Below are 27,232 nucleotides of genomic sequence, written 5' to 3' on the forward strand. Positions count from 1 at the left end.
CTGGAAAACTTTGTAATTTCAGATTTTAGGCAAGAGTTAACAATGTGAAATGTTGTTGTCCTATAAGAATCTCTATACTATTGTAAAGCAAGCTAGAAGCTGCTTGGAGAGTGCTACCACCTGACCAAGGGAGTATAAAAACCCCTAGTGGGCGTGAGCACATGGTCAGGGCAGGGAGACAGACCTCATGATCTGCAAACTCAGTCAAAGTCAGAACTAGTCAGAGAGCAGAGACTCCATCTGGTACTCATGTCAGCAAAGCATGTCAGCGGAAGCTGCGGAGGACGCCGCTGGAGCCGGGGGAGGTGAGAGGAGCCGGGGACCGGACCCTGAGGAGGCACGGGTGCAACCCATGACAGTACACCCCCCCCCCCCTTCGGCCTTCCCCTCTTCTTCTTGGTCCCAAGAAATTTCTGGAGGAGAGTCCAATCCAAAATGTTCTCTTCGGGCTTCCAAGATCTCTCCTCAGGCCTGAACCCCTTCCAGTCTACAAGAAAGAACCGCTTAACCCTTATGGTCTTCATGTCCAGAACCTCCTTAACTTCACAGACATCTGGGGAATCAGCTTCAGGAGCAGGAGGAGGGGATTGTTGGGAGAAGCGGTTCAAGATGACTGGCTTCAGGAGGGAGACATGGAAGGAGTTCGGGATGCGGATAGATGGAGGAAGGCGGAGCTTGTAGGCTACTTGATTGATGCGCTTGATTATCACAAAGGGACCAAGGAACGAGGACCAAGTTTGTAGCTGGGTATCTTAAGCCGGACGTATTTGGAGGACAACCATACTTTATCACCCAGGAGAGAAGACAGGAGGAAGTCAACGTTTCTTATCAGCCTGGATTTTGGTATGGTCCGGAGCTCGTAGAAGAGACTAGCGGGTCTGATCCCAAACAGACTTGAGGTCCTGCACCAAATCTTCTACTGCAGGGACATCAGAGGGAGTAGACAACGGGAGAGGCGGGCGAGTAATACGACCATAGACCACAAAGAATGGAGCTGAGCCGGTGGACCCAGAGTCCAGGGAATTGTAAGAGAACTCCAAGGTAGAAGGTCAGCCCAGTTGTCCTGACGGGCTGAAACGAAGTGATGGAGGTAACAGCCCAAAGTCTGGTTCACCCTTTCCACTTGACCATTAGACTGCGGATGGTAGGCAGGGGAAAAATCAACGTTGATCTGTAGTTGATTGCATAAGGAACGCCAGAATTTTGATACAAACTGGACTCCTCGATCGGACATGATGTGTAGCGGAAGACCATGCAGTCGGAAGATGTGTTTGAGGAATAGACTGGCAAGCTGTGGAAAAGACGGAAGACCTGGAAGGGGAATAAAATGGGACATCTTTGAAAACCTGTCCGTTAACACCCAGATGACAGTACTGCCCGAGGAGACAGGCAGATCAGTGACAAAGTCCATTGCCACATGGGACCATGGGCGACTGGGTATCGGCAGCGGCAGTAACAGTCCAGCCGATTTAAGACGGGAGGCTTTGTTACGGGCACAGGAGGAGCAGGATCCCACAAACCCCCGAACATCTTGGACCAGGTCTGGCTACCAGTAGTAGTGGGAGATGAAGGCCACAATGCGTTGCACCCCAGGGTGCCCAGCCACACGGGAAGAATGTCCCCAAGCTAAAATCCTCTTCCGGAGAGCGGGTCTAACATACGTCTTGCCAGGAGGTAGCTGCCGAAGATCCACTGGAGCTGCAACAACAAGCTGGTCCAGAGAAATTATGTGTCGAGGAGCCAGTTCTTCTCCGACAACATCCGAAACCCGGGACAGGGCATCAGCCTTGACATTCTTGTCCGCCGGATGAAAATGGATCAGTAGGTCGAAACGAAAAAAGAAGATAGCGCCATTCTTCTAGCGCAAGCTTGATGGCTAACAGCTCCCTGTCTCCAATCGAATAATTTCTTTCCGCTGGGGAAAAGAAGCCGCATGTAGAAGTTCGTCCATTAGGCCCTTTCTGGGAGAGCACTGCTCCAGCTCCTATAGAAGATGCATCCATCTCAAGATAAAAAGGCTTGTTGGTATCAGGCCTAGAGAGGACTGGTGCCGAGCCAAATGCGGACTTCAACTTGGAAAAGGCCTCTTCAGCAGTAGGAGACCAGGCACGTGGATTGGCACCCTTCTTAGTGAGTGCCACAATAGGAGCCACGACAGTGGAGAAGTGGGGAATGAACTGTCGATAATAATTCGCAAACCCCAGGAATCTCTGTATGGCTCGGAGACCTTCTGGGCGTGGCCATTGAAGAACAGCAGACAGTTTTGCGGGATCCATATGAAGGCCTCTATTGGAAATTATGTAACCCAGGAATGGAAGTCTTTGCTGGTGAAACTGGCATTTCTCCAGTTTGGCGTGCAGATGGTTGGCACGAAGTCGACCAAGAACTTGACGTACGTGTCTCTGATGGGATTCAAGGTCTGGAGAGTATACTAAAATGTCAGCCAGGTAGACCACGACATACGTATAAAGAAGATCCCGGAAAATGTCATTCACAAATTCTTGAAAAACGGCAGGGGCATTACACAGTCCGAAGGGCATTACTAAGTATTCAAAATGCCCGTCACGGGTATTAAACGCCATCTTCCACTCGTCACATTTGTGGATCCGGATGAGATTGTATGCACCCCGAAGATCCAGCTTGGAGAACACCCTGGAACTGCGTAGGCGATCAAAAAGTTCTGTAATCAACGGCAGAGGGTAGCAATTTTTAACTGTGATCTTGTTCAGCCCTTGATAGTCTATGCAGGGACGTAATGACCCGTCTTTCTTGGTGACAAAGAAAAAACCTGCACCGGCCTGAGAGGAGGACTTGCGTATGAATCCCCTCTGCAGGTTCTCCTTGATGTATTCAGACATGGCAGCCGTCTCTGGAACCGAAAGTGGATAGACTCGACCTCTGGGAGGGGTAGTGCCAGGCAGGAGATCCACTGGGCAATCATAGTATCATAGTATCATAGTATATAAGGCTGGAAAAAGACGCAAGTCCATCAAGTCCAACCTTTAAGAATTAAATAAATGTTTTACCCCCATAACCCGTGATATTTTTTCTCTCCAGAAAGGTGTCCAGGCCCCTCCACATGTACATAGAGTCCGCCATAACAACCTCCTGTGGCAGAGAGTTCCATAGTCTCACTGCTCTTACAGTAAAGAACCTTTGTCTATGTTGATGGTAAAATCGCCTCTCCTCTAGGCGTGGAGGATGCCCCCTTGTCCTGGTCACAGGCCTAAGTATAAAAAGATCTTTGGAGAGATCCTTGTACTGTCCATGCAGGTATTTGTATATTGTAATGAGGTCTCCCCTCAGCTGTCTTTTTTCTAAACTGAATAATCCCAAATTTTGTAATCTGTCAGTGTATTCTAATCACTCCATTCCCCTAATAATCCTTGTTGCTCTCCTCTGCACCCGTTCCAGCTCTACTATATCCTTTTTATACACTGGTGCCCAAAACTGTATACAATATTCCATGTGTGGTCTGACCAGGGATTTGTATAAGGGTAAAACAAATCTTTATCATGAGAATCTATTCCTCTCTTGATACATCCCATAATTTTATTTGCTTTAGCAGCAGCCGCCTGGCTCTGGTCACTAAAATTAAGTTTACCATCCACCAATACCCCCAAGTCCTTTTTAACTCCAGTTTTACTAAGTAATTGACCGTTTAGAACATAATTATACTTTTTGTTTCCATGGCCCAAGTGTATAACTTTACATTTATCTATATTAAACCTCATCAACCATTCCTCTGCCTACTCCTCAAGCTTCCACAAATCCCTCTGTAATGCTAAACTATCGACCTCAGTATTTATTACTTTACACAGCTTAGTATCATCTGCAAATATTGAAACTTGACTGTGTAAACCCACTACAAGGTCATTAATAAAAATATTAAAAAGAAGTGGCCCCAATACTGACCCCTGTGGCACTCCACTGGTAACATCAACCCAATCTGAGAATGTGCCATTAATGACCACCCTCTGTTTTCTATAACTAAGCCAATTACTTACCCAAATACACAGATTTTCTCCTATTCCCAGCAGTCTCATTTTATATACCAAGCTTTTATGTGCACGGTGTCAAATGCCTTTGAAAAGTCCAGATATACAACATCCACAGCGTCCCCCAGATCCAGTCTTGAACTTACCTCCTCGTAGAAACCAATCAGATTAGTCTGACAGGACCGATCTCTCATAAACCCATGCTGACGCTGGGTTATAAGGTTGTGCACAGTGAGATACTCCAGGATAGCATCTCTAACAAACCCCTCAAATATTTTCCCCACCACAGCAGTTAGACTCACGGGTCTGTAGTTTCCAGGATCGCTATTTGATCCTTTTTTGTATATCGGTACCACATTTGCTATGCGCCAGTCCTGTGGAACATAACCAGTCCTCAGTGAATCTTCAAATATTAAAAATAACGGTCATGCAGAACCCAGGGGTGTATGCCATCTGGCCCCGGTGATTTATCTATCTTAGTGGTTGCGAGGCGGCGCCGTACCTCTTCCTGGGTTAAACTGTTGACATTCCAAAAAGAATTTACATTATTCCTCATTGTGTCTTCCACCAGGGGATTTTCCTGGGTTGAGAAGGCGACATTCAGTAGACTGGCCCTTTCCTCATCCCCTTCCACCATGACCCCCATGTTATTTCTAAGGGGACCCACAGTCTCTGTTTTTAGTTTCTTATCATTTATATACTTGAAAAATAATTTGGGGTTATTTTTGCTCTCCCTGGCAATATTTCTCTCAGTCTCTATTTTTGCGGCCTTTATCTGCTTTTTACATGATTTATTTTTCTCTCTATAATCCTGTAATGCCTCATCGCTACCTTCACGTTTTAGCACCTTAAACGCCTTATCTTTCTCGCTTATTGCTTTCCTTACAAGACTAGTTAGCCACATAGGCTTTTTCTTGTTCCTTTTATGCTTTTTCCCATAAGGTATGTGTTTCTCACAGGACTTTTTCAGAATATATGAGAAAAGTCCCATTTTTTTTTGGGGGGGGGGGGCTTTTGTCTTTGAGAACATTATCCCAGTCTATGCCTTTAAGGTCGTCCCTTAGTTGCTGAAAATTTGCCCTCCTGAAGTTTAGAGTGCTGGTTGCCCCTTCACTAACGCTCTTAGTAAAGCGTAATACAAAATCAATGATATTATGATCACTATTCCCCAGGTTCCCCCCAACCTGTAGTTTTGATACCCTATCAGGACTGTTGGTAAGGATAAGGTCCAGCAGTGCCCCCCCCCCCCTCCTGTTGGCTCCAGGACTAGTTGCGACAGGTAATTGTCTTTTGTTGTTGACAAGAACCTGCTACCTTTGAAGGACCTGCAGGTTTCTGCCCCCCAGTCAATATCTGGGTAATTGAAGTCCCCCATGATAAGAACTTCACCATGCTTTGAAGCCGCATCCATTTCACTTATCAGCATTTCCTCTGTTGCCTCCATTATATTTGGAGCCTTATAACAAACCCCTAGTAATATTTTATTATTCTTTTTCCCTCCCCTTATCTCCACCCATAGGGACTCCACATTTGCATTTGTGTTACTGATGTCATCTCGCAGGACGGGCTTGAGGCAAGAATTCACATATAAACAAACCCCTCCCCCTTTTTTATTTATACGATCCTTTCTAAAAAGACTATAACCATCTATAGTAACAGCCCAGTCATAGCTACTGTCCAGCCATGTCTTGCTGATACCCACTATATCATATTTCTCTCCAACATCAAGAGTTCCAGTTCCTCCATTGTGTTTGTGAGGCTTCTGGCATTTGTGTACATACACTTTATATGGTTTTCCCTGTCCGTATTCCTTTTGTTCTTGTTCCCCAATCTCATTCCAGCCCCCCTTCCTCCCCCATGTACTATGACTCTTCCCAGCTCTCTATCTACACTGTCTATTTGCCCTGCACAAGTGTACTTGCCCTCCCCCCAGGTCTCTAGTTTAAACACTCCTCCAACCTTCTAGCCATTTTTCCCCCAAAACAGCTGCACCCTCCCCATTGAGATGCAGCTCATCACTACTGTAGAGCCTGTAGCCCACAGAAAAGTCAGCCCAGTTCTCCATGAACCCAAAACCCTCCTTCCTACACCAACTTTTGAGCCACTTATTTACCTCCCTGATCTCCCGCTGCCTTTCTGGTGTGGCACTTGGTACAGGTAGTATTTCGGAGAAAATTACCTTTGAGGTCCTTGCCCTGAGCTTATGGCCTAAATCCCTGAAATCATTTTTAAGGACCTTCCACCTACCTCTTACTTTGTCATTAGTGCCAATGTGGACCATGACCGCTGGTTCCTCACCAGCCCCCAGTAATCCGTCAACCCGATCCGTGACATGCTGAACCCGAGCACCCGGCAAACAACACACTGTTCGGTATGCACGGTCTTTGTGACAGATTGCCCTGTGTGTTCCCCTAATAATGGAATCTCCCACTACCAGCACCTGTCTGACCTTGCCTGTGCTCCCATTACCCTTCTTACTGGAGCAGACAGTCTCCTGGTTGCTAGAGGCCACATCTTGCTGCAGCATTGCTACCCCAGAGCTGATATCCCCCTCATCCGCCAGCCTGGCAAACTTATTGGGGTGCACCAGATCAGGACTAGACTCCCTACAACTCTTCCCTCTACCCCGCCTTCTACATGTTACCCAACTAGCTGCCCCTCACTCTGCACCTCCATACTTCCCTCCCCACACCCATCTTCCCCAGAGAGTTTGTGCTCCAGGAGCAGCAAACTTCGCTCCATATTGTCAATTGCCCGCAGCCTTGAAACTTGCTCATTTAGATCCAGAATCTGGGCTTCCAGATGAGCAATTTTAACACATCCCACTCAGCAGTATTCCCCCTCGAACGGCTGTTCAAGGAAAGCATACATGGCACAGGATGTACACCGTGTAGCAATGCCACTTATGGAGTCCATTGTTCTAATGGAGATTACAATAGAAATATGCACAAAAAGAAGAATTTACTGTCAAAGTAACACAAAATACAGCAGTTACCTGCTAAAGTCTCTCAAACTTAAGTCCCTTAAATGTAAGTCACACACAGACACTCAGACACTGCGCACACTTCAATCATAGGGACTATGTGGTGGCAAGGTCTCCGCTTGCTTCTTAGACAAAACGTCAGGCTCCAACTTGAAGTCGGATAGGTTCCGTGCGGTACTGGACTGGATTGGAAAGAAGCTGTCCACTTACAGAAGAAATTACGAGAGGAGACTTGAGAGGAACCACTGGAAAAAAAAACGAAACGGTGAACAGAAGTGTCAGAACACTTTTGGCGGTTTCATCCAGGTTCATTTTTCTGCTGTAAGCAGAGGTTTCTTGTTGCTCACCTTGGAACTGAATATGTGTGTAAGTTGTAGTTTGAGTGATGGGCGGCATCCAGGAACTCCATCTATACCTGATAGTCACTATGCTCGATGCTGGTTATACTGGTCTCTGGTTTCTTTCTCTATGCTACTCTTGCTACATTATTCACTATTCTTTGCCACAGCATTTGGTACCTCGCATCCATCTTCATTTTGACCAGGTTATCCTGAATTTACTTGTGACTAATGTTCTTTTTGTTAGTCATCTTTTCTGAGCGGATACTCAGAGTAGGGAACGTCATCCAGTTGCTTAATGTAGGTTAGTTAAAGTCCTGGCAAGTAGGCGGAGATGGAGGTTCTGAATACCTCAGGGCCTGCGACTAGAGATGAGCGAGCACTAAAATGCTCGGGTGCTCGTTATTCGAGACGAACTTTTCCAGATGCTCGAGTGCTCGTCTCGAATAACGAGCCCCATTGAAGTCAATGGGAAACTCGAGCATTTTTCAAAGGGACCATAGTTCGGGAATAAAATGTGTTATTTAATTGAAAAAGAATGTCTTCTGATAAGTTAGCAGATGTATGGAAACATCTGCAATCTATTCTTCACTGTTCCGCGCGTATATTATCTCCCAACAAGTTAACAGATGTGAAGAACAGTGAAGAATAGAATAAAAACAGTGAACACAGTGACCACAGGATCATTTAAGTGAAAAACACAGTGAAGAATAGACTGCAGATGTTCGGCACATCTGCTTACTTGTCGGGAGATAAGCTGTCCCGGGATCCGCTCCTCTTCTTCCACTGAAGTCTCCCCGATGTCTCCCTGCTGCCCGATGTCTCCCTGCTGCGCGCGATGTCTCCCTGCTGCGCGCGATGTCTCCCTGCTGCGCGCGATGTCTCCCTGCTGCGCGCAATGTCTTCCTGCTGCGCCCGATGTCTCCCTGCTGCGCCCGATGTGTCTCTGCTGCGCCCGATGTGTCTCTGCTGCGCCCGATATGTCTCTGCTGCGCCCGATGTGTCTCTGCTGCGCCCGATGTCTCCCTGGTGCGCGATGTCTCCCTGCTGCCGTTCCGCGTGTATCTTCCGACAAGTAAGGAGATGTGCCGAACATCTGTACTCTATTCTTCACTGTGTTTTTCACTTAAATGATCCTGTGTTCACTGTTTTTATTCTATTCTTCATTGTTCTTCACTGTGTTTGTTTAATTAAATGCTCGATCTCGAGCAGGGGAAATACTCGTCCGAGCAACGAGCCGTTTCGAGTACCTTAATACTCGAACGAGCATCAAGCTCGGACGAGTATACTCGCTCATCTCTACCTGCAACTCTTTCCTATCTTGACAGGTAGACTACCATTAAGTTTTATCTATGCTCTTCTGTAGGGTAAGGTAAACTGGGTCTCATGCCCAAAAGGGACTAATTTTGGAGACCTTTGTGTTTGCTTTTCTTTATATGCCTGTGTCCTGTTAAATACTTAATGTAGCTTTACTATTTAAACACTTTATTGACAAGAACAAATTGTTTTTCATAAGAACAACCAGTGACAGGCTCCCATAGACGACTTTTAGTTAACTTTCACCCTTCTTTTAGCTAAAAATTGTTTCCCTCACATCCCCATGAAATCAACTTTATTTTATATTACCTGGCATAAGAGGTGGCGTGTCCTGCTTGGCCCTCCCATATACTCCTCCATATGCCTTATGCCAGAGTGTTGTCATGTAAGGACCTTTCCCTGTTACATTTGCAAAATGTGCCCTATGTATGTATCAGATCACATGAAATCACAGCAGTCTCCATGAACTTCTACTCCTCCACTTCCTCCATGGATTTCTAATCCTCCACATCTTCCATGGAAGCATGCTGTAATTTCATGTGATCAGATACATACATGGGGTTGATTTTGCAAATGTAAAGGGGGAAAGGACCTTAGATGTCATTACCGTTGTCACATGACATGAATGTAACACAGGGCCCCATTTACACAATATTTCCTATAAGTAAGCAGAGCTTTATATGTCTATAGTTGAATATTGGCAGACAGTCCATAAGTACTGAAGATCCATGCAGCAGCATAACCCACGGGTAAAATTCTGGTTTCTTTAAGTACAACTTTTATTTGTGCATCTTATGTCGGAATTAAGAGGATAATCTCTACAGACAACATGCGAGAGGGACCAGGAATAAAAAGTAAGAACTTAAAAGTCACAGTTAGTTTAGAGTAATTACCATGATCAGAACCTCGGGGAAATCTCCTTGTGGCACAAAGTCAATTTTTTCTTTTATTATCCAAGGGCCGGATCCTATATAATCTGAGACTAGAGAAGCCCTTCCTAATACACAGCCGGGGGAGGACACAGACGCTGCTTACTATCTCACAGCAAGTGTAAGCTTATCTTCATAGAATTATTTACTTCTCTTTGTTGTTTTCTTGGGCTTTATCTCTTTAAAACTTTAAGAATTTTATCATATTTTATAAGAAAATAGAACAGAATAAGGAGAGTAATTGATTTAAACCATTTAAATATTGAAAATAATGTAATTTCTGTACCTTCCCCTGACCCTACACTGATCTCTTACTGCTCAGCTCTGTACACAGGGAGGGTCTTCAAAGTCTTCAAAAATATTCTGCATAAAGAAGCTCATTTACTTACATTTCCCCTGTAGTTCACAGAAAGTGCATTGTCCATGTATAATGTGCTGTGCGGGGAGTCACTAAGATCATGCACCCGATATCCTGCATGTGTCGCTTCCCCGCTCAGGTCCCCGGAGTTCACCTTCTTCTTCCTGGTGCATCTAAGTGCATTGTCCGTGTATAATGTGCTGTGCGGGGAGTCACTAAGATCATGCACCCGATATCCTGCATGTGTCGCTTCCCCGCTCAGGTCCCCGGAGTTCACCTTCTTCTTCCTGGTGCATGTAAGTGCATTGTCCGTGTATAATGTGCTGTGCGGGGAGTCACTAAGATCATGCACCCGATATCCTGCATGTGTCGCTTCCCCGCTCAGGTCCCCGGAGTTCACCTTCTTCTTCCTGGTGCATGTAAGTGCATTGTCCGTGTATAATGTGCTGTGCGGGGAGTCACTAAGATCATGCACCCGATATCCTGCATGTGTCGCTTCCCCGCTCAGGTCCCCGGAGTTCACCTTCTTCTTCCTGGTGCATCTAAGTGCATTGTCCGTGTATAATGTGCTGTGCGGGGAGTCACTAAGATCATGCACCCGATATCCTGCATGTGTCGCTTCCCCGCTCAGGTCCCCGGAGTTCACCTTCTTCTTCCTGGTGCATGTAAGTGCATTGTCCGTGTATAATGCGCTGTGCAGGGAGTCACTAAGATCATGCACCCGATATCCTGCATGTGTCGCTTCCCTGCTCAGGTCCCCGGAGTTCACCTTCTTCTTTCTGGTGCATGTAAGTGCATTGTCCATGTATAATGCGCTGTGCAGGGAGTCACTAAGATCATGCACCCGATATCCTGCATGTGTCGCTTCCCCGCTCAGGTCCCCGGAGTTCACCTTCTTCTTCCTGGTGCATGTAAGTGCATTGTCCATGTATAATGGGCTGTGCGGGGAGTCACTAAGATCCTGCACCCGATATCCTGCATGTGTCGTTTCCCTGCTCAGGTCCCCGGAGTTCACCTTCTTCTTCCTGGTGCATGTAAGTGCATTGTCCGTGTATAATGCGCTGTGCGGGGAGTCACTAAGATCGTGCACCCGATATCCTGCATGTGTCGCTTCCCCGCTCAGGTTCCCGGAGTTCACCTTCTTCTTCCTGGTGCATGTAAGTGCATTGTCCATGTATAATGGGCTGTGCGGGGAGTCACTAAGATCCTGCACCCGATATCCTGCATGTGTCGTTTCCCTGCTCAGGTCCCCGGAGTTCACCTTCTTCTTCCTGGTGCATGTAAGTGCATTGTCCGTGTATAATGCGCTGTGCGGGGAGTCACTAAGATCGTGCACCCGATATCCTGCATGTGTCGCTTCCCCGCTCAGGTCCCCGGAGTTCACCTTCTTCTTCCTGGTGCATGTAAGTGCTAGGGCTTGGGACACAATTTGAATGTTAAATCCTGCGCTCAGTTCGAATCAGTCGGATTGTCTGACGGCCGACCCCGATTTCTGTCTCATGGAAGCAGTGCAGCTGCGCCAAAATCCAAAGCGTTAGTTATTTACAAAAAGGTCCCTGGGGACCTCACTGAGACCCATTGGTCTAAAACTTAACTTTTAATGTGTTCAAACAATAAAAAGTCTTATTTGGATTGTTTAAACCTATTCTAAAACACACAATTAAAATTTCTACAAATCCATGGTGTGGGATCTATTATTATTTGTAAGTGAGTCCAGTTAGAGCGGAATTGTCTATCATTTCAATTCAATATAGGGAGAACCACTAGATGTCGCCAGTAAATTAGTTCTGGTTTATCTATATATTGAATCAATAATGTTTTCGTTAGTTTTGCAACTTAGTTGCTATAACTGTAATCACTGATGTAGCAATGTGCTACTGTTGGCTGACTTCCAAGTCACCATTCACTGGTATATCCACTAGAGCTCTCCCTATCTGTAGATATTATTTCTCACTATCTAACAATTAATGGACAAATAAGCTGATCCCTACACACCATATCATTGCTATCTAAAAAGAGAATAATAGCCCCCCCCCCCGACATGTTTCGCCAAAACGATGGCGTCCTCAGGGGTGCCGGCACCCCTGAGCCAATCACAAGCCAGGAGACTCTGCACTCCACCCAGCATGACGTGGTACCTGCCCGCGCTGCTCGGATCATTCTGTGTCTGGATGCCGCTAGGGAGAGAGCTGCTGCTGGTCAGGGAAAGCGTTAGGGTGTTCTATTAGCTTACTGTTAGGCAGGAGTGATTCTACAAGAACCCAACAGCCCTTCTTAGGGCTACAATAAAGTTTTATTTTACTTTTTTTTGGTTTGCCTGTGGCTGGGCTTGCTGGCACTAGTAGTGCAGCTAGTACCATATTGTGAGGAATTTGCAGGGGGACTTGCTACCGTTGTGTTTAGCTCTTAGTGACACGCATATCCACCTCAAACACCAAAGTGGGACAATTTATTAGGGGTTTGATTAGAATTAGGCAGAGTCTGCTGATTTATTTTTTTTTACGTTTATTTCTTTTTATAGCTCAAAGTCATCTTGCAAAGCAGTGTGCTTTCAGTGTAGGCTACAAAATAGCCATAGGAGAACCCCAACGGCTTACTTAGGCCTACAATAGCGTTATATTTTCCTTTTTTTTGTTTGCTTGTGGCTGGGCTTGCTGGCATTAGTAGTGCAGCTAGTACAATATTGTGAGGAATTTGCTGGGAGACTTGCGACCGTTGTGTTTAGCTCTTAGTGACACACATATCCACCTCAAACACCGAAGTGGGACAAATTATTAGGGGTTTGATTAGAATTAGGCAGAGTCTGCTGATTTATTTTTTTTTACCTTTATTTCTTTTTATAGCTCAAAGTCATCAGGCACAGCACAAAATCCAGTTGTGTGCTGTCAGTGTAGGTTAGAAACTAGCCATAGCAATAGGATAGCATCAATTTGTTTAAAAAAATAAATAAATTTAAAAAAATAAACACAAAAAAAAAAAAAATTATAGTTTACACTTTAATTTGGAAAATGTTTAACCCGAGGGCTAGGGGTAGTGGACAAGGGCGTGGACGTGGGCGTCCAACTACTGCAGGGGTCAGAGGCCGTGGTCCTGGGCGGGGTGAGACACCACCTGCTGATGAGGGAGCAGGGGAACGCCGCAAAGCTACACTCCCTAGGTTCATCACGTCTCAAGTTACTGGGACTCGTGGTAGAGCACTGTTGAGGCCAGAACAGTGCGAACAGGTGATGTCGTGGATTGCCGACAATGCTTCGAGCAATTTGTCCACCAGTCAGTCTTCCACGCAGTCCACCCATGTCACCGAAATCAGCACTCCTGCAGCTCCTCCACCTCAGCCTCCTTCCCCCCAGTCTGCCCCCTCCCAGCAAAATTTGGCATTTGAACCGGCATACTCTGAGGAACTGTTTTCTGGACCCTTCCCACAGTCACAAACCACTTGTCCGGTTGCTGCTGAGCTATTTTCCGATGCCCAGGTTTTCCACCGGTCGCAGTCTGTGGGTGATGATGACATTATTGACGTAGTGGAAGAAGTGTGTAAAGAGGTGTCGGACGATGAGGAGACACGGTTGTCAGACAGTGGTGAAGTTGTTGTCAGGGCAGGAAGTCCGAGGGGGGAGCAGACTGAGGGATCGGAGGATGATGAGGTGACAGACCCAAGCTGGGTTGATAGGCCGGGTGAACACAGTGCTTCTGAGACGGAGGAGAGTCCTATAGCAGAACAGGTTGGAAGAGGCAGTGGTGGGGCCAGACAAAGAGGCAGGGCCAGAGCTGGTGCATCAGCGCCAAATGTTTCCCGTAGTCAAGCTCCCGTGGCGAGGGCTAGATTTTCAGAAGTCTGAAGGTTCTTTAAAGAAACACCGGATGACCGACGGACTGTGGTGTGCAACCTGTGCCAAACCAGGATCAGTAGGGGTTCCACAACTACTAGCTTAACTACCACCAGTATGCGCAGGCATATGAATGCTAAACACCCCACTCAATGGCACCAAGCCCGTTCACCTCCGGCCTGGCACACCACTGCTCCTTCCCCTGTGTCATCTGCTAGTCAGCCCCCTGCCTAGGACCCCGGCCCAAACACCTCCCGTGCGAAAACCCCATCTTCGCCTCCACGATCCTCCACAGCATCCACCAGCGTTCAGCTCTCCATACCCCAGATGCTGGAGCGCAAAAGGAAGTATAGCGCAACCCACCCACACGCCCAAGCCCTCAACGTCCACATCTCCAAGTTGCTTAGCCTGGAGATGCTGCCCTATAGGCTGGTAGAGACCGAGGCCTTTCGAAAGCTCATGGCGGCCGCCGCCCCTCGGTATTCGGTCCCCAGCCGCCACTACTTTTCCCTATGTGCCGTCCCAGCCCTGCACAAGCACGTGTCAGAGAACATCATCCATGCCCTGACCAACGCCGTTTCTGACAAGGTCCACCTTACGAAGGACACGTGGATGAGTGCTGCCGGGCAGGGCCACTATATGTCGCTGACGGCACTTTAAGTTAACTTGGTGGAGGCTGGGACCGAGTCTGACCCTGGGGCTGGTCATATACTGCCGACGCCGAGGATTGCGGGGCCTACCTCGGTCCAGGTCTCAAAGGCCTACTATGCCTCCTCCTCCTCCCACCCCTCCTCCACCTCCTCCTCCTCCGAATTACCATCCTCAAGTCTACAATGAGGAGTGGACGTGGATGTCTGATATCTGTCAGGTGCTGAGTAACTTTGAGGAGTCAACACAGATGGTCAGTGGCGATGCCGCCATCATCAGCCTCACCATCCCACTGCTTGGCCTGTTGAAAAACTCTCTGATCAGCATGAAGTCGGAAGCTTTGCGCTCGTCACAAGAGATGGGGGAAGAAGATTCCCTTGTTGATAGCCAAAGCACCCTTAGGTCTGTTTCTCAGCGCATATCGGAGGAGGTGGAGGAGGATGAGGAGGAAGAGGAGGAGAATGTTGGCGAGACAGAAGAGGGGACCATTGTTCAGTCCTTCACTGTTCAGCGTGTATGGGCAGAAGAAGAGGAGTTGGAGGAGTTGGAGGAGGAGGAAATGGGCAGTCAGGCCAGTGAGGGGAGTGAATTCTTGCGCATATGGCAGATTTCATGCTAGGCTGATTATCTTGTGACCCTCGCGTTCAAAGAATTTATTCCAGCACTGATTACTGGGTATTCACTCTCCTGGACCCACGGTACAAGCAAAATCTTTCCACTCTCATCCCTGGAGAGGAAAGGAGTGTGAGAATGCATGAATACCAGCAAGCCCTGGTGCACAAGCTGAAACAGTATTTCCCTTCTGACAGCGCTAGCGGCAGAGGGCGTACTTCTGCGGGACAAGTAGCGAGGGAGAGTAGGCGAGCAGGCAGCTTTTCCAGCACTGGCAGGGGTACGCTTTACAAGGACTTTGCCAGTTTTATGTCACCCCAGCAAGACACTGTCACCTGTCCCCAGTCTCGGCAGAGTAGGGCTGATCTTTACAGAAAGATGGTGAGGGAGTACGTAACTGACCATACCATCGTCCTAAATGATCCCACAGCTCCCTACAACTACTGGGTTTCAAAGCTGGACATGTGGCACGAACTGGCGCTGTACGCCTTGGAGGTTCTTGCCTGCCCTGCTGCTAGCGTGTTGTCCGAGCGGGTTTTCAGTGCAGCTGGTGGCATCATCACCGATAAGCGTACACGCCTGTCGACTGACAGCGCTGACAGGCTGACGTTTATCAAGATAAAGCCTGGATTTCTCCGGATTTTCATTCTCCACCAGGTGAAAGAAGCTCAACCTGAATAATGTATGCACTCCTCCTCCTCATTGTCCTCCTTCTCCTCTTCATTGTACACTAAACCAGAGGAAACTGGCTATTTTTTGCCAGGGCCAACTGGCTCTAGCTATAGTACTCTCTGTATTAAATTTTTCTGGAGGGCCACCTACCCGGTCCTCTGTTTTAAGCAATTTTTGGGAGTGCCACATACAGGCACTCAATCTATTTAATTTTTCTGGAGGACCACCTACCTGCTCCTCTGGTTTGAAAACTGCTCCTCTGGTTTGGACTGCCACATACAGGCACTATCCAAATTAAATTGTCTCCATAGCAGCCTCCACATGTCGTCTCTTTAGCTGGCTCCACACGTTGTCTCCATTGCTACCTCCACACGTCATCGCCATAGCTGCCTCCAAAAGTCGTCCATATAGCTGCCTCCATACATGGTCTCCTTATCAAACGAACTGTGTCAGGCAGAATTTTGGGTTGTTTTCATGGATTCCACATCAAACTTGTTAACTTTGTCGCCACCCTGCTGTGTAATCCACAAAATATACTGGCAAACTTTTATCATTTACCGATATTATTTGAGCGCTTCTTGCGCATCTGTTTACATTCCCCTCACCCGCCATAACCCAAACTTATAAGAACGCTACTACACTTGATCTTATAGAAAAGGTTCTTAGAAGTGCTGTTTGGGGAGTAGCCTAGAGACAGGGGCTTGGATTGGCGAAAGCTCGCCTGGCAGCGGAGCGCCAGCTCCATCCTAAGATCCAACTAACATAGTTTTAACTGCAGTACCTTTAATCTACTACTAGTTCACTGCCTCCATACATGGTCCCCTTATCAAACGAGCTGTTTCAGGCAGAATTTTTGGTTTTTTTCATGGCTTCCACATCAAACTTGTTAACTTTGTTGCCACCCTGCTGTGTAATCCACAAAATATACTGGCAAACTTTTATCATTTACCAATATTATGTCAGCGCTTCTTGCGCATCTGTTTACATTCCCCTCACCCGCCATATCCCAAACTTATAAGAACGCTACTACACTTGATCTTATACAAAAGGTTCTTAGAAGTGCTGTTTGGGGAGTAGCCTAGAGACAGGGGCTTGGATTGGTGAAAGCTCGCCTGGCAGCGGAGCGCCAGCTCCATCTCAAGATCCAACTAACATCGTTTTAACTGCAGCACCTTTAATCTACTACTAGTTCACTGCCTCCATACATCGTCACCTTATCAAACGAGCTGTGTCAGGCAGAATTTTGGGTTGTTTTCATGGCTTCCACATCAAACTTGTTAACTTTGTTGCCACCCTGCTGTGTAATCCACAAAATATACTGGCAAACTTTTATCATTTACCGATATTATTTCAGCGCTTCTTGCGCGTCTGTTTACATTCCCCTCACCCGCCATATCCCAAACTTATAAGAATGCTACTACACTTGATCTTATACAAAAGGTTCTTAGAAGTGCTGTTTGGGGAGTAGCCGAGAGACAGGGCCTTTGATAGGCGAAAGCTTGCCTGGCAGCGGAGCGCCAGCTCCATCCCAAGATTCAACTAACATCGTTTTAACTGCAGCACCTTTAATCTACTACTAGTTCACTGCCTCTATACATGGTCCCCTTATCAAACGAGCTGTGTCAGGCAGAATTTTCAGGTGTTTCACCAGATACATAGTGGAACTCGGCCCATCTGTCGCCGCTATGCTGGAGACCTGAAGTTGCAATCATAGCAGCACAATATGGATGCCCCATACTGTCGCTCTTAATCATGGAACCATTTCCGTAAAAACTATTAAAAATAGAACCACTATGCTATTCCATTATTCCTAGGTGAAATATTCAAACGACCCGGCCTGATTTGAAAATTATAATTTTTTCAAAGTAAACGCTTCTGGCCCCCAGGCCCATTTTGGGTGGGGAGGAGCCGAGAGACAGGGGCTTGGACAGGCGAAATCTCGCCTGGCAGTGGACCGCCAGCTCCATCCCAAGATTAGGCAGCCTCAGAGGCATCCATGCATGCTGCCCCTGCTGTTTCCTGTCCATTTTGCCTCCACGATCCTCCACAGCGTCCACCAATGTCTCATTTCAACTCTCTATACCCCAGACGCTGGAGCACGAGAGGATATGCAGCACATCATCCCCTTATCAAATGAGCTGTGTCAGGCAGAATTTTCAGGTGTTTCACCAGATACATAGTGGAACTCGGCCCATCTGTCGCCGCCATGCTGGAGACCTGAAGTTGCAATCATAGCAGCGCAATATGAATGCCCCATACTGTCGCTCTTAATCATGGAAGTCGTCTCCATGGCTGCCTCCACATGTCGTCCCCTTATCAAAAGAGCTGTGTCAGGCTCATTTTTCGGGTGTTTCACCAGATACGTTATGGAACTTGGTCACTATGTCGCCACCATGCTGTGTTATCGACTAAATATACCGTCAACCTTTTGTTCACTGAGGAAATAATTTCAGCGCTTCTTGCTCACCTCCTTTGGTTCCTCTCTGCCACCCATTGGTTTGAAGCCTGAGTCCATTTAGGGTATGTCGCCATGACACTCTCTAGCCTGCAGCTGCTGCCGCTGCCTCTGCATGCCGTCCCCTATAGTGTCAGGGTCAATTATTGGATGTTTTAGATGCTATCTAGCTTCATTCTGTCACTCTGTCATGGCCATGCTGTTGCCCATAATTTTGGCATAATGGTGCGATTAAGCAGCCTCAGAGGCATCCATGCATGCTGCCCCTGCTGTTTCCTGTCCATTTCCGTGGTGTTTCCATCCTTTTCTGAGGTTCCCAGGTGTTTGGCCAAGCTTCCCTGTGCAGAGCCTTGGTCCCCTTGAAAAATGCTCGAGTCTCCCATTGACTTCAATGGGGATCGTTATTCGAGACGAGCACTCGAGCATCGGGAAAAGTTTGTCTCGAATAACGAGTACCCGAGCATTTTAGTGCTCGCTCATCTCTAATCATTACTTATCTCTCTATTTTGTGAATTGAAGGGATGTAAATAGATTTAATGGGGGTCATTTATCATATGTTGGCGCTCCTGGCAGGGCCAGGGTTAGAAGTCGCTGGTGGCAGCAAGTGCGCCGGTGCGGGGACAGTAACGCCCTGCAACGGCTCACTCCCACCTGGCTGCACCCACTCCCTCACATCCCTTCACGCCCCACTGGGATGAAGGTAGCGGAGAGGGCTAAATAGTCGCAAGTGCTAGCAATAGGCAATAGGATTATTTCAGGGCCTCTGCGCCAATAGCCTGGTGCAGAGGTCCTGATAAATATGTGTCTGTTCTGAGACAGAAAATAGGGTACCTGCATTTTTTCCATTTCCTTTGAGTCTGATCATTGAAAATTTTGGATGCTAATGATTTGTATGTTGATCTATTGATGATTTATTGTGAGGACATTGGGTAGTTTTTACCTTTCCACAGTGAGACCTCGTCGAGACCCCGGTGAGAACGGCGAAACGCGTAGGGTTAGTGGGTCTGTTGTCATCATGTTTCCTTGGTGACTAATAACACAATACCTATACGAATAGTGTTTTTTTGTACAATTGGGGAATGAGTGGGGTCTCGGGTTGAGGGGCCTCTTTTTCTGTGGTAAATAGATCAGATAGAAGGGAGCGCTGTCTGCATCTTCCATGGAGCATTGTCTCATTAAAACTGAATCATCAGGGCAACTATTATTCAGCTCTGCTGCGAGAGATGACGCTCTGGGGGTCATTATAAAAACGAACCCCCCTCAATGTATGAAAAATCAACTTTAAGAAGCGTGTTAACCATTTGGATGTGTCACAGGGGTAAATGGGGTGTAATTTTCAAACTGTACATTTTTTATACAATTTATTAATTAAAATGCTTTTCCGTCGAGTCTTCTGACTTTTTGGGGATCAACACCCCGAAACAGGGATTTAGAAGGGCATTGTGTTGCACGTGATCGGATTTTGGCGCAATCACGCCGGCTTTCATGCAACCCAAATCATGGGGCGGTCGTTGGACAAACCACAGGATTTAACTTAAAAATTGTGTCGCAATCCAAGCACTTACATACACGGGGAGGAAGAAGGTGAACTCCGGCGGACCTGATTGGGGAAGCGACACATGCAGGAAATTGGACGCACAATCTTTGTGAATTGATCCGGAGTGCATGATCGACGGACACTCGGGAAATTGGGAACTCCTGTGGCCGGGTAAGTAAATGTCCCCCAATGTATTAGATGACGAAAAACTCCACAAAGTTTGATGCCCAATTTCTCCCGAGTATGAAGATGCCCCATATGTGGTGGTAACTGCTGTATGGGCGCACAGCCGGGCATAGAATGGAAGGAGGCGCCATTTAGAGCAGATCTGCATTGTCACATTTTACAGGCTATAACATGTTTATTGTTATTGTAATCTGGACATATGGGGGCTTATTTTTTTGCGGACAAGATCTTTTTTTCAGGTGCATAATTTAGGGGGGGTTCAGTTGCTAAAAATGAAATTTTATAAAGTCTTTCTTGATGGTGGTAAAAAAAATCATTAATTCTTGTTTAAGGTCTTTAGCATTTTTTCTGTCCATTCACCATATGATAAAAAGAATGTGTTATCTTTATTCTATTGGTCATCCCTTCGCATTACAGCGATAGACGATTTATATAGCTTTTTATGGTTAACTTGTTTTGCAGAATATGAAGCTAATTTCGTGAGAAATTTGCTTGTTTTTGCATCACCATGTATTAATGGGCATAACATTTATATTGTTTGTTAACAGAGCTGTTTAAGGGCTTGTTTTTTGCTGGACAATCTGTACTTTTTCTTGGTATCATGTTGTGGTCAATGTTACTTTTTGATCAATTTTGTGCGTTTTTTTGCGTTTCATTTATAGCCTTCCTCTTACAGGTTCAGTGACAATTCAATTATATTGTACGGGTCTACACGGACATAGTGATGCCCAATAAGTGCTGTTTCTTAGTGATTTTAACTCTTTTGTGTTGTGTTAGGCTGACATCAGCCCTGTAAGATTGTTCATTCAGCACGATGTAGCAGGCTTCTACTGAAGGCAGCTCTGGGGTCCTTCATCAGACCTCAAAGCTGCCATAGCATTCCACGGAGCATGCCGATCATCTCGGTAATGCTCTATAGATGCCTTGGTCACTAGGAAAGCGGGGTCCATTGGGTTAAACAACCGGGATTGTGATAGTCGAGATCTCAACTGTTACTGTGGGAACCCGGATTGGTGTTCACCATGACGTAAGGTGCAGGAACTACCCGCATCCTATGACTTAGAGTTTAGTCAAGGTATAAGAAGGGTTTAAAGGTGCACCAACAAAAGTTCTGTCGGAGCAGTGCAGAGGATGCCAAGAACGTGCACCACAATACATCAATCTGGGGCACTCTGCACACGACACTGTTATTGCTAAATCTGGGACATTATTCACATTCATGACAAAACTTCATAATTCCTAATTTCTAAACATCATCTTCCATGTGGACATGGCACCACAGGTGTCATGCTCCAGGTCATGTCCACGTATGTTTATGAATAAGGATTAGAGATGAGCGAACACTAAAATGCTCGGGTACTCGTTATTCGAGACGAACTTTTCCCGATGCTCGAGTGCTCGTCTCGAATAACGAACCCCATTGAAGTCAATGGGAGACTCGAGCATTTTTCAAGGGGACCAAGGCTCTGCACAGGGAAGCTTGGCCAAACCTCAGAAAAGGATGGAAACACCACGGAAATGGACAGGAAACAGCAGGGGCAGCATGCATGGATGCCTCTGAGGCTGCTTAAACGCACCATTATGGGCAACAGCATGGCCATGACAGAGTGACAGAATGAAGCTAGATAGTATCTAAAACATGCAATAATTGACCCTGACACTATAGGGGACGGCATGCAGAGGCAGCGGCAGCAGGCTAGAGAGTGTCATGGCGACATACCCTAAATGGACTCAGGCTTCAAACCAATGGGTGGCAGAGAGGAACCAAAGGAGGTGAGCAAGAAGTGCTCAAATAATATCGGTACATGATAAAAGTTTGCCAGTATATTTTGTGGATTACACAGCAGGGTGGCGACAAAGTTAACATGGAAGCCATGAAAACAACCCAAAATTCTGCCTGACACAGCTCGTTTGATAAGGGGACCATGTATGGAGGCAGTGAACTAGTAGTAGATTAAAGGTGCTGCAGTTAAAACTATGTTAGTTGGATCTTGGCATGGAGCTGGCGCTCCGCTGCCAGACGAGCTTTCGCCAATCCAAGCCCCTGTCTCTAGGCTACTCCCCAAACAGCACTTTTGTATAAGATCAAGTGTAGTAGCGTTCTTATAAGTTTAGGATATGCCGGGTGAGGGGAATGTAAACAGATACGCAAGAAGCGCATGATGCGCATGGAGCTGGCGCTCCGCTGCCAGGCGAGCTTTCGCAAATCCAAGCCCCTGTCTCTAGGCTACTCCCCAAACAGCACTTTTGTATAAGATCAAGTGTAGTAGCGTTCTTATAAGTTTAGGATATGGCGGGTGAGGGGAATGTAAACAGATGCGCAAGAAGCGCTGAAATAATATCCCTAAATCGTAAAAGTTTGCAAGTATATTTTGTGGATTACACAGCAGGGTGGCGACAAAGTTAACAACTTTGATGTGGAATGCCCTGTAATAGCTCTTGGGCGGTGTGCCTTTTATCGCCTAGGCTCAGCAGTTTGAGCACCGCCTGCTGTCGCTTAGCGACGGCACTGCTGCTGTGCCTAGAGCTACCGACTGATGGCGCCGTGCCCACGGATGGTAGTTCGGAGGAGGAGGTGGAGGAGGGGTGGGAGGAGGAGGAGGCATAGTAGGCCTGAAACACCTGGACCGAGGTAGGCCCCGCAATCCTCGGCGTCGGCAGTATATGAGCAGCCCCAGGGTCAGACTCGGTCCCAGCCTCCACCAAGTTAACCCAATGTGCCGTCAGCGATATATAGTGGCCCTGCCCGGCAGCACTCGTCCACGTGTCCGTGGTCAGGTGGACCTTGTCAGAAACGGCGTTGGTCAGGGCACGGATGATGTTGTCTGACACGTGCTGGTGCAGGGCTGGGACGGCACATCGGGAAAAGTAGTGGCGGCTGGGGACCGAATACCGAGGGGCGGCCGCCGCCATGAGGTTGCGAAAGGCCTCGGTCTCTACTAGCCTATAGGGCAGCATCTCCAGGCTAAGCAATCTGGAGATGTGCACATTAAGGGCTTGGGCGTGCGGGTGGGTTGCACTATATTTGCGTTTCCGCTCCAGCGTCTGGGGTATGGAGAGCTGAACGCTGGTGGATGCTGTGGAGGATCGTGGAGGCGACGATGGGGTTTTTGTGGCAGGGTCCTGGGCAGGGGGCTGACTAGCAGCTGACACAGGGGAAGGAGCAGTGGTGTGCACGGCCGGAGGTGAACGGGCTTGTTGCCACTGAGTGGGGTGCTTAGCATTCATATGCCTGCGCATACTGGTGGTAGTTAAGCTAGTAGTGGTGGAACCCCTGCTGAGCCTGGTTTGGCAAATGTTGCACACCACAGTCCGTCGGTCATCCGGTGTTTCCTTAAAGAACCTCCACACTTCTGAAGATCTAGCCCTCGCCGCAAGAGCCCTCACCACGGGAGCTTCACTAGTTGACAGTGGCGCTGATGCACCAGCTCTGGCCCTGCCTCTCCGTCTGGCCCCACCACTGCCTCTTCCAACCTGTTCAGGTCGAGGACTCTCCTCCGTCTCAGAAGCACTGTGTTCACCCGGCCTCTCAACCCAGCTTGGGTCTGTCACCTCATCATCCTCCGATCCCTCAGTCTGCTCCCCCCTCGGACTTCCTGCCCTGACAACAACTTCCCCACTGTCTGACAACCGTGTCTCCTCATCGTCGGACACCTCTTTACACACTTCCACTACGTCAAGAAGGTCATCATCACCCACAGACTGTGACTGGTGGAAAACCTGGGCATCGGAAAATTGCTCAGCAGCAACCGGACAAGTGGTTTGTGACTGTGGGAAGGGTCCAGAAAACAGTTCCTCAGAGTATGCCGGTTCAAATGGCAAATTTTCCTGGGAGGGGGCAGACTGGGGGGGAGGAGGCTGAGGTGCAGGAGCTGGAGGAGTGGGGATTTCGGTGACATGGGTGGACTGCGTGGAAGACTGACTGGTGGTGGACAAATTGCTCGAAGCATTGTCAGCAATCCACGACATCACCTGTTCGCACTGTTCTGGCCTCAACAGTGCTCTACCACGAGTCCCAGTAACTTCAGACATGAACCGAGTGTAGCTCTGCGGCGTTCCCCTGCTCCCTCATCAGCAGGTGGTGTCTCACCCCGCCCAGGACCACGGCCTCTGACCCCTGCAGTAGTTGGACGCCCACGTCCCCGCCCTCGTCCTCTACCCCTAGCCCTGGGGTTAAACATTTTTAAAATGAGAGTTATAACTTTTTTTTTTTTTTTACTTTTTTTTGTTTTTTTTTGTGTTTTTTTGTGTTTTTTGTTTTTTTTTGTGTTTTTTGTTTTTTTTTGAGTTTTTAGAACCAAACAATCCTATCCTATTGCTATGGCTATTTTCTAGCCAAGTATCAAAGGAAGCACACTACTATGCCAGATGAGATGACACTGAGTTAGTGCCTAATAGAAATCCAACCCCTACTGAATTTTCCCACTTCAGCCTTTGCTATGGATATGTGCGCCACTAAGCGCAGAACACAGCGGTCGCAAGTCTCACTACAAATTGCTCAGAATTGGCAAGTACATGCACTGCAGAAACTACAGCCACCAGCAGATCAACCAGAAATCAAATATATAGAACGCTACTGTAGGCTTCAAGAAGCTATTTGTATTCTCCTATGGCTATTTTCTAGCCAAGTATCAAAGGAAGCACACTACTATGCCAGATGAGATGACACTGAGTTAGTGCCTAATAGAAATCCAACCCCTACTGAATTTTCCCACTTCAGCCTTTGCTATGGATATGTGCGCCACTAAGCGCAGAACACAGCGGTCGCAAGTCTCACTACAAATTGCTCAGAATTGGCAAGTACATGCACTGCAGAAACTAAAGCCACCAGCAGATCAACCAGAAATCAAATATATAGAACGCTACTGTAGGCTTCAAGAAGCTGTTTGTATTCTCCTATGGCTATTTTCTAGCCAAGTATCAAAGGAAGCACACTACTATGCCAGATGAGATGACACTGAGTTATTGCCTAATAGAAATCCAACCCCTACTGAATTTTCCCACCTCGGTCTTTGCTATGGATATGTGCGCCACTAAGCGCAGAACACAGCGGTCGCAAGTCTCACTACAAATTGCTCAGAATTGGCAAGTACATGCACTGCAGAAACTAAAGCCACCAGCAGATCAACCAGAAATCAAATATATAGAACGCTACTGTAGGCTTCAAGAAGCTGTTTGTATTCTCCTATGGCTATTTTCTAGCCAAGTATCAAAGGAAGCACACTACTATGCCAGATGAGATGACACTGAGTTATTGCCTAATAGAAATCCAACCCCTACTGAATTTTCCCACTTCGGTCTTTGCTATGGATATGTGTGCCACTAAGAGCTAAACACAACGGTAGCAAGTCCCCCTGCTAATTCCTCACAAAATGGTAAAAGATGCAAATTAAAATAAAAAAAGTAGAACGTTATTGTAGCCCTAAGAAGGGCTGTTGGGTTCTTTGAGAATCACTCCTGCCTAACAGTAAGCTAATAGAACACCCTAACGCTTTCCCTGACCAGCAGCAGCTCTCTCCCTAGCGGCATCCAGAGACAGAATGATCCGAGCAGCGCGGCCAGCGGCTAGTCTATCCCAGGGTCACCTGATCTGGCCAGCCAACCACTGCTATCGACGTGTAAGGGTACCACGTCATGCTGGGTGGAGTGCAGAGTCTCCTGGCTTGTGATTGGCTCTGTTTCTGGCCGCCAAAAAGCAAAACGGCGGGAGCTGCCATTTTCTCGAGCGGGCGAAGTATTCGTCCGAGCAACGAGCAGTTTCGAGTACCCTAATGCTCGACCGAGCATCAAGCTCGGACGAGCATGTTCGCTCATCTCTAATAAGGATGTTTTGCCATGACTTGTCCCGCAGTGTAAAAGACGCTCAAGAATAATTTTAAACACTCTCCACTTCTGTTTGCAGTTGAACTGTGAGTTCTACTGGTCTAAGGAATAATTTAACCTCATGAATTAAATTTTATATGGATTTCAAAATCACTAATTTGTTTTTCTCTTTTTTTATACAGAAACGACATCTCAAAGTTTTCTCATGGACAACCAGACGTCTATAAAATTCCACATTCTGCCCTTCTCTTTAGAAGCCAAAGATAAGCCACTAATTTTTGGAATTTTCTTGGCTATTTACTTAACTGAAATATTTTTGAATTTGGCTGTTATTGCTGTGATCTGTCTCGATGCCCATCTACACTCTCCTATGTATGTCTTCTTCTGTAACTTGTCCTCCATCGATATCTGCTACACCACAGTTACTGTCCCTAATCTCCTCTACATATTACTATCTGGGGATGACCTGTTATCTGTCACTCAGTGTTTCTCCCAGATCTACTTCTTCATTACATGTGCCAGTGCGGAGGTGACGCTTCTCTTTGTGATGGGATATGACCGGTACGTCGCCATTTGTCATCCATTGTCCTACCACAGATTCCTGAATAAGAAGATCTGTATCCTGCTAATGGTCACTATCTGGATCACTGCTTCATTCAATTCATCTCTATATTTTATTTTACTGCTTAGGTTGACATTTAATAAAGTTGTAAGTATTAAAAATGTCTTCTGTGATATCATGGACATCTTCAATGCCTCTTGTGGTGGCAGCTATGAGTTTAACATCATGATATATGCAGATCTTGTGGTCTTTGGTCTCTTCCCAGTCTTTTGCAATGTGTTGTCCTATGTGAATATTGTCCGTGTGATTGTACGGATTAAGTCAAAGAAAGGAAGGAGGAAAACCTTCTCCACCTGCTTGTTCCATCTCATCGTCATGACAATTTACTACTCGACAGGTTCTCTGGTGTATGTTATGCCATTCTCAGACAACATGGAGATCATGAAGCAGATCTTATCTGTGTTTTATATTATAGCGGTTCCCATGATCAATCCCCTTGTCTACAGTCTACGCAACAGTGAAATCATAAAAGCTTCTCGAAAGTTGTTAAAGATTAAATGACATGAATTCTGAAGTTTAGAATTTTTTGTATTATCCATATAATAGAGGATGATAATGTAAGAGAAGGGTTCTAATGGTGAAGAGCCCGAGGAATGGTCTTTGTTCTCTCGAGTTCTTGTCAAGCTGTATGGTGATCTCCAAATTTGTCACTTCTGACTCTTCCTCTTATGCTAAGGCTGGCTGATATTGCCCTGACTATCCTTGCCTGCTGCCTTAACCTGCCCTTTTGGCTTTTCACTAAGTGCTCTGCAACAAAGTTTTTAGAGAGCCACCGCGGTAATAGTGGCAACTAAGCAGAAGAATTTGAGAAGCACCAAAGAACTTATCAGTATATTCATTAGTCAAGGACAAGTGTCCTATGAAGATCAAAGCTTTGCAATTAACACAATAGGCCTCATTTACTAAGGGTCGGCGTTCCGCACTATC

General features: G+C 46.8%; 1 protein-coding gene across 1 annotated transcript; it reads left to right on the forward strand.

The window, feature by feature from the left end:
* Positions 1–262: 262 nt before the first annotated feature.
* On the forward strand, positions 263–26,806 carry LOC140076120 (olfactory receptor 1G1-like). Its single transcript, XM_072122626.1, has 3 exons — positions 263–305; positions 25,866–26,244; positions 26,374–26,806. Exons 1-3 carry the CDS (start codon positions 263–265, stop codon positions 26,804–26,806), a joined length of 855 nt encoding a protein of 284 aa, XP_071978727.1.
* Positions 26,807–27,232: the final 426 nt, after the last annotated feature.

Source organism: Engystomops pustulosus, chromosome 8 (genome assembly GCF_040894005.1).
Source record: "Engystomops pustulosus chromosome 8, aEngPut4.maternal, whole genome shotgun sequence".
Classification (NCBI taxonomy): Eukaryota; Metazoa; Chordata; class Amphibia; order Anura; family Leptodactylidae; genus Engystomops; species Engystomops pustulosus.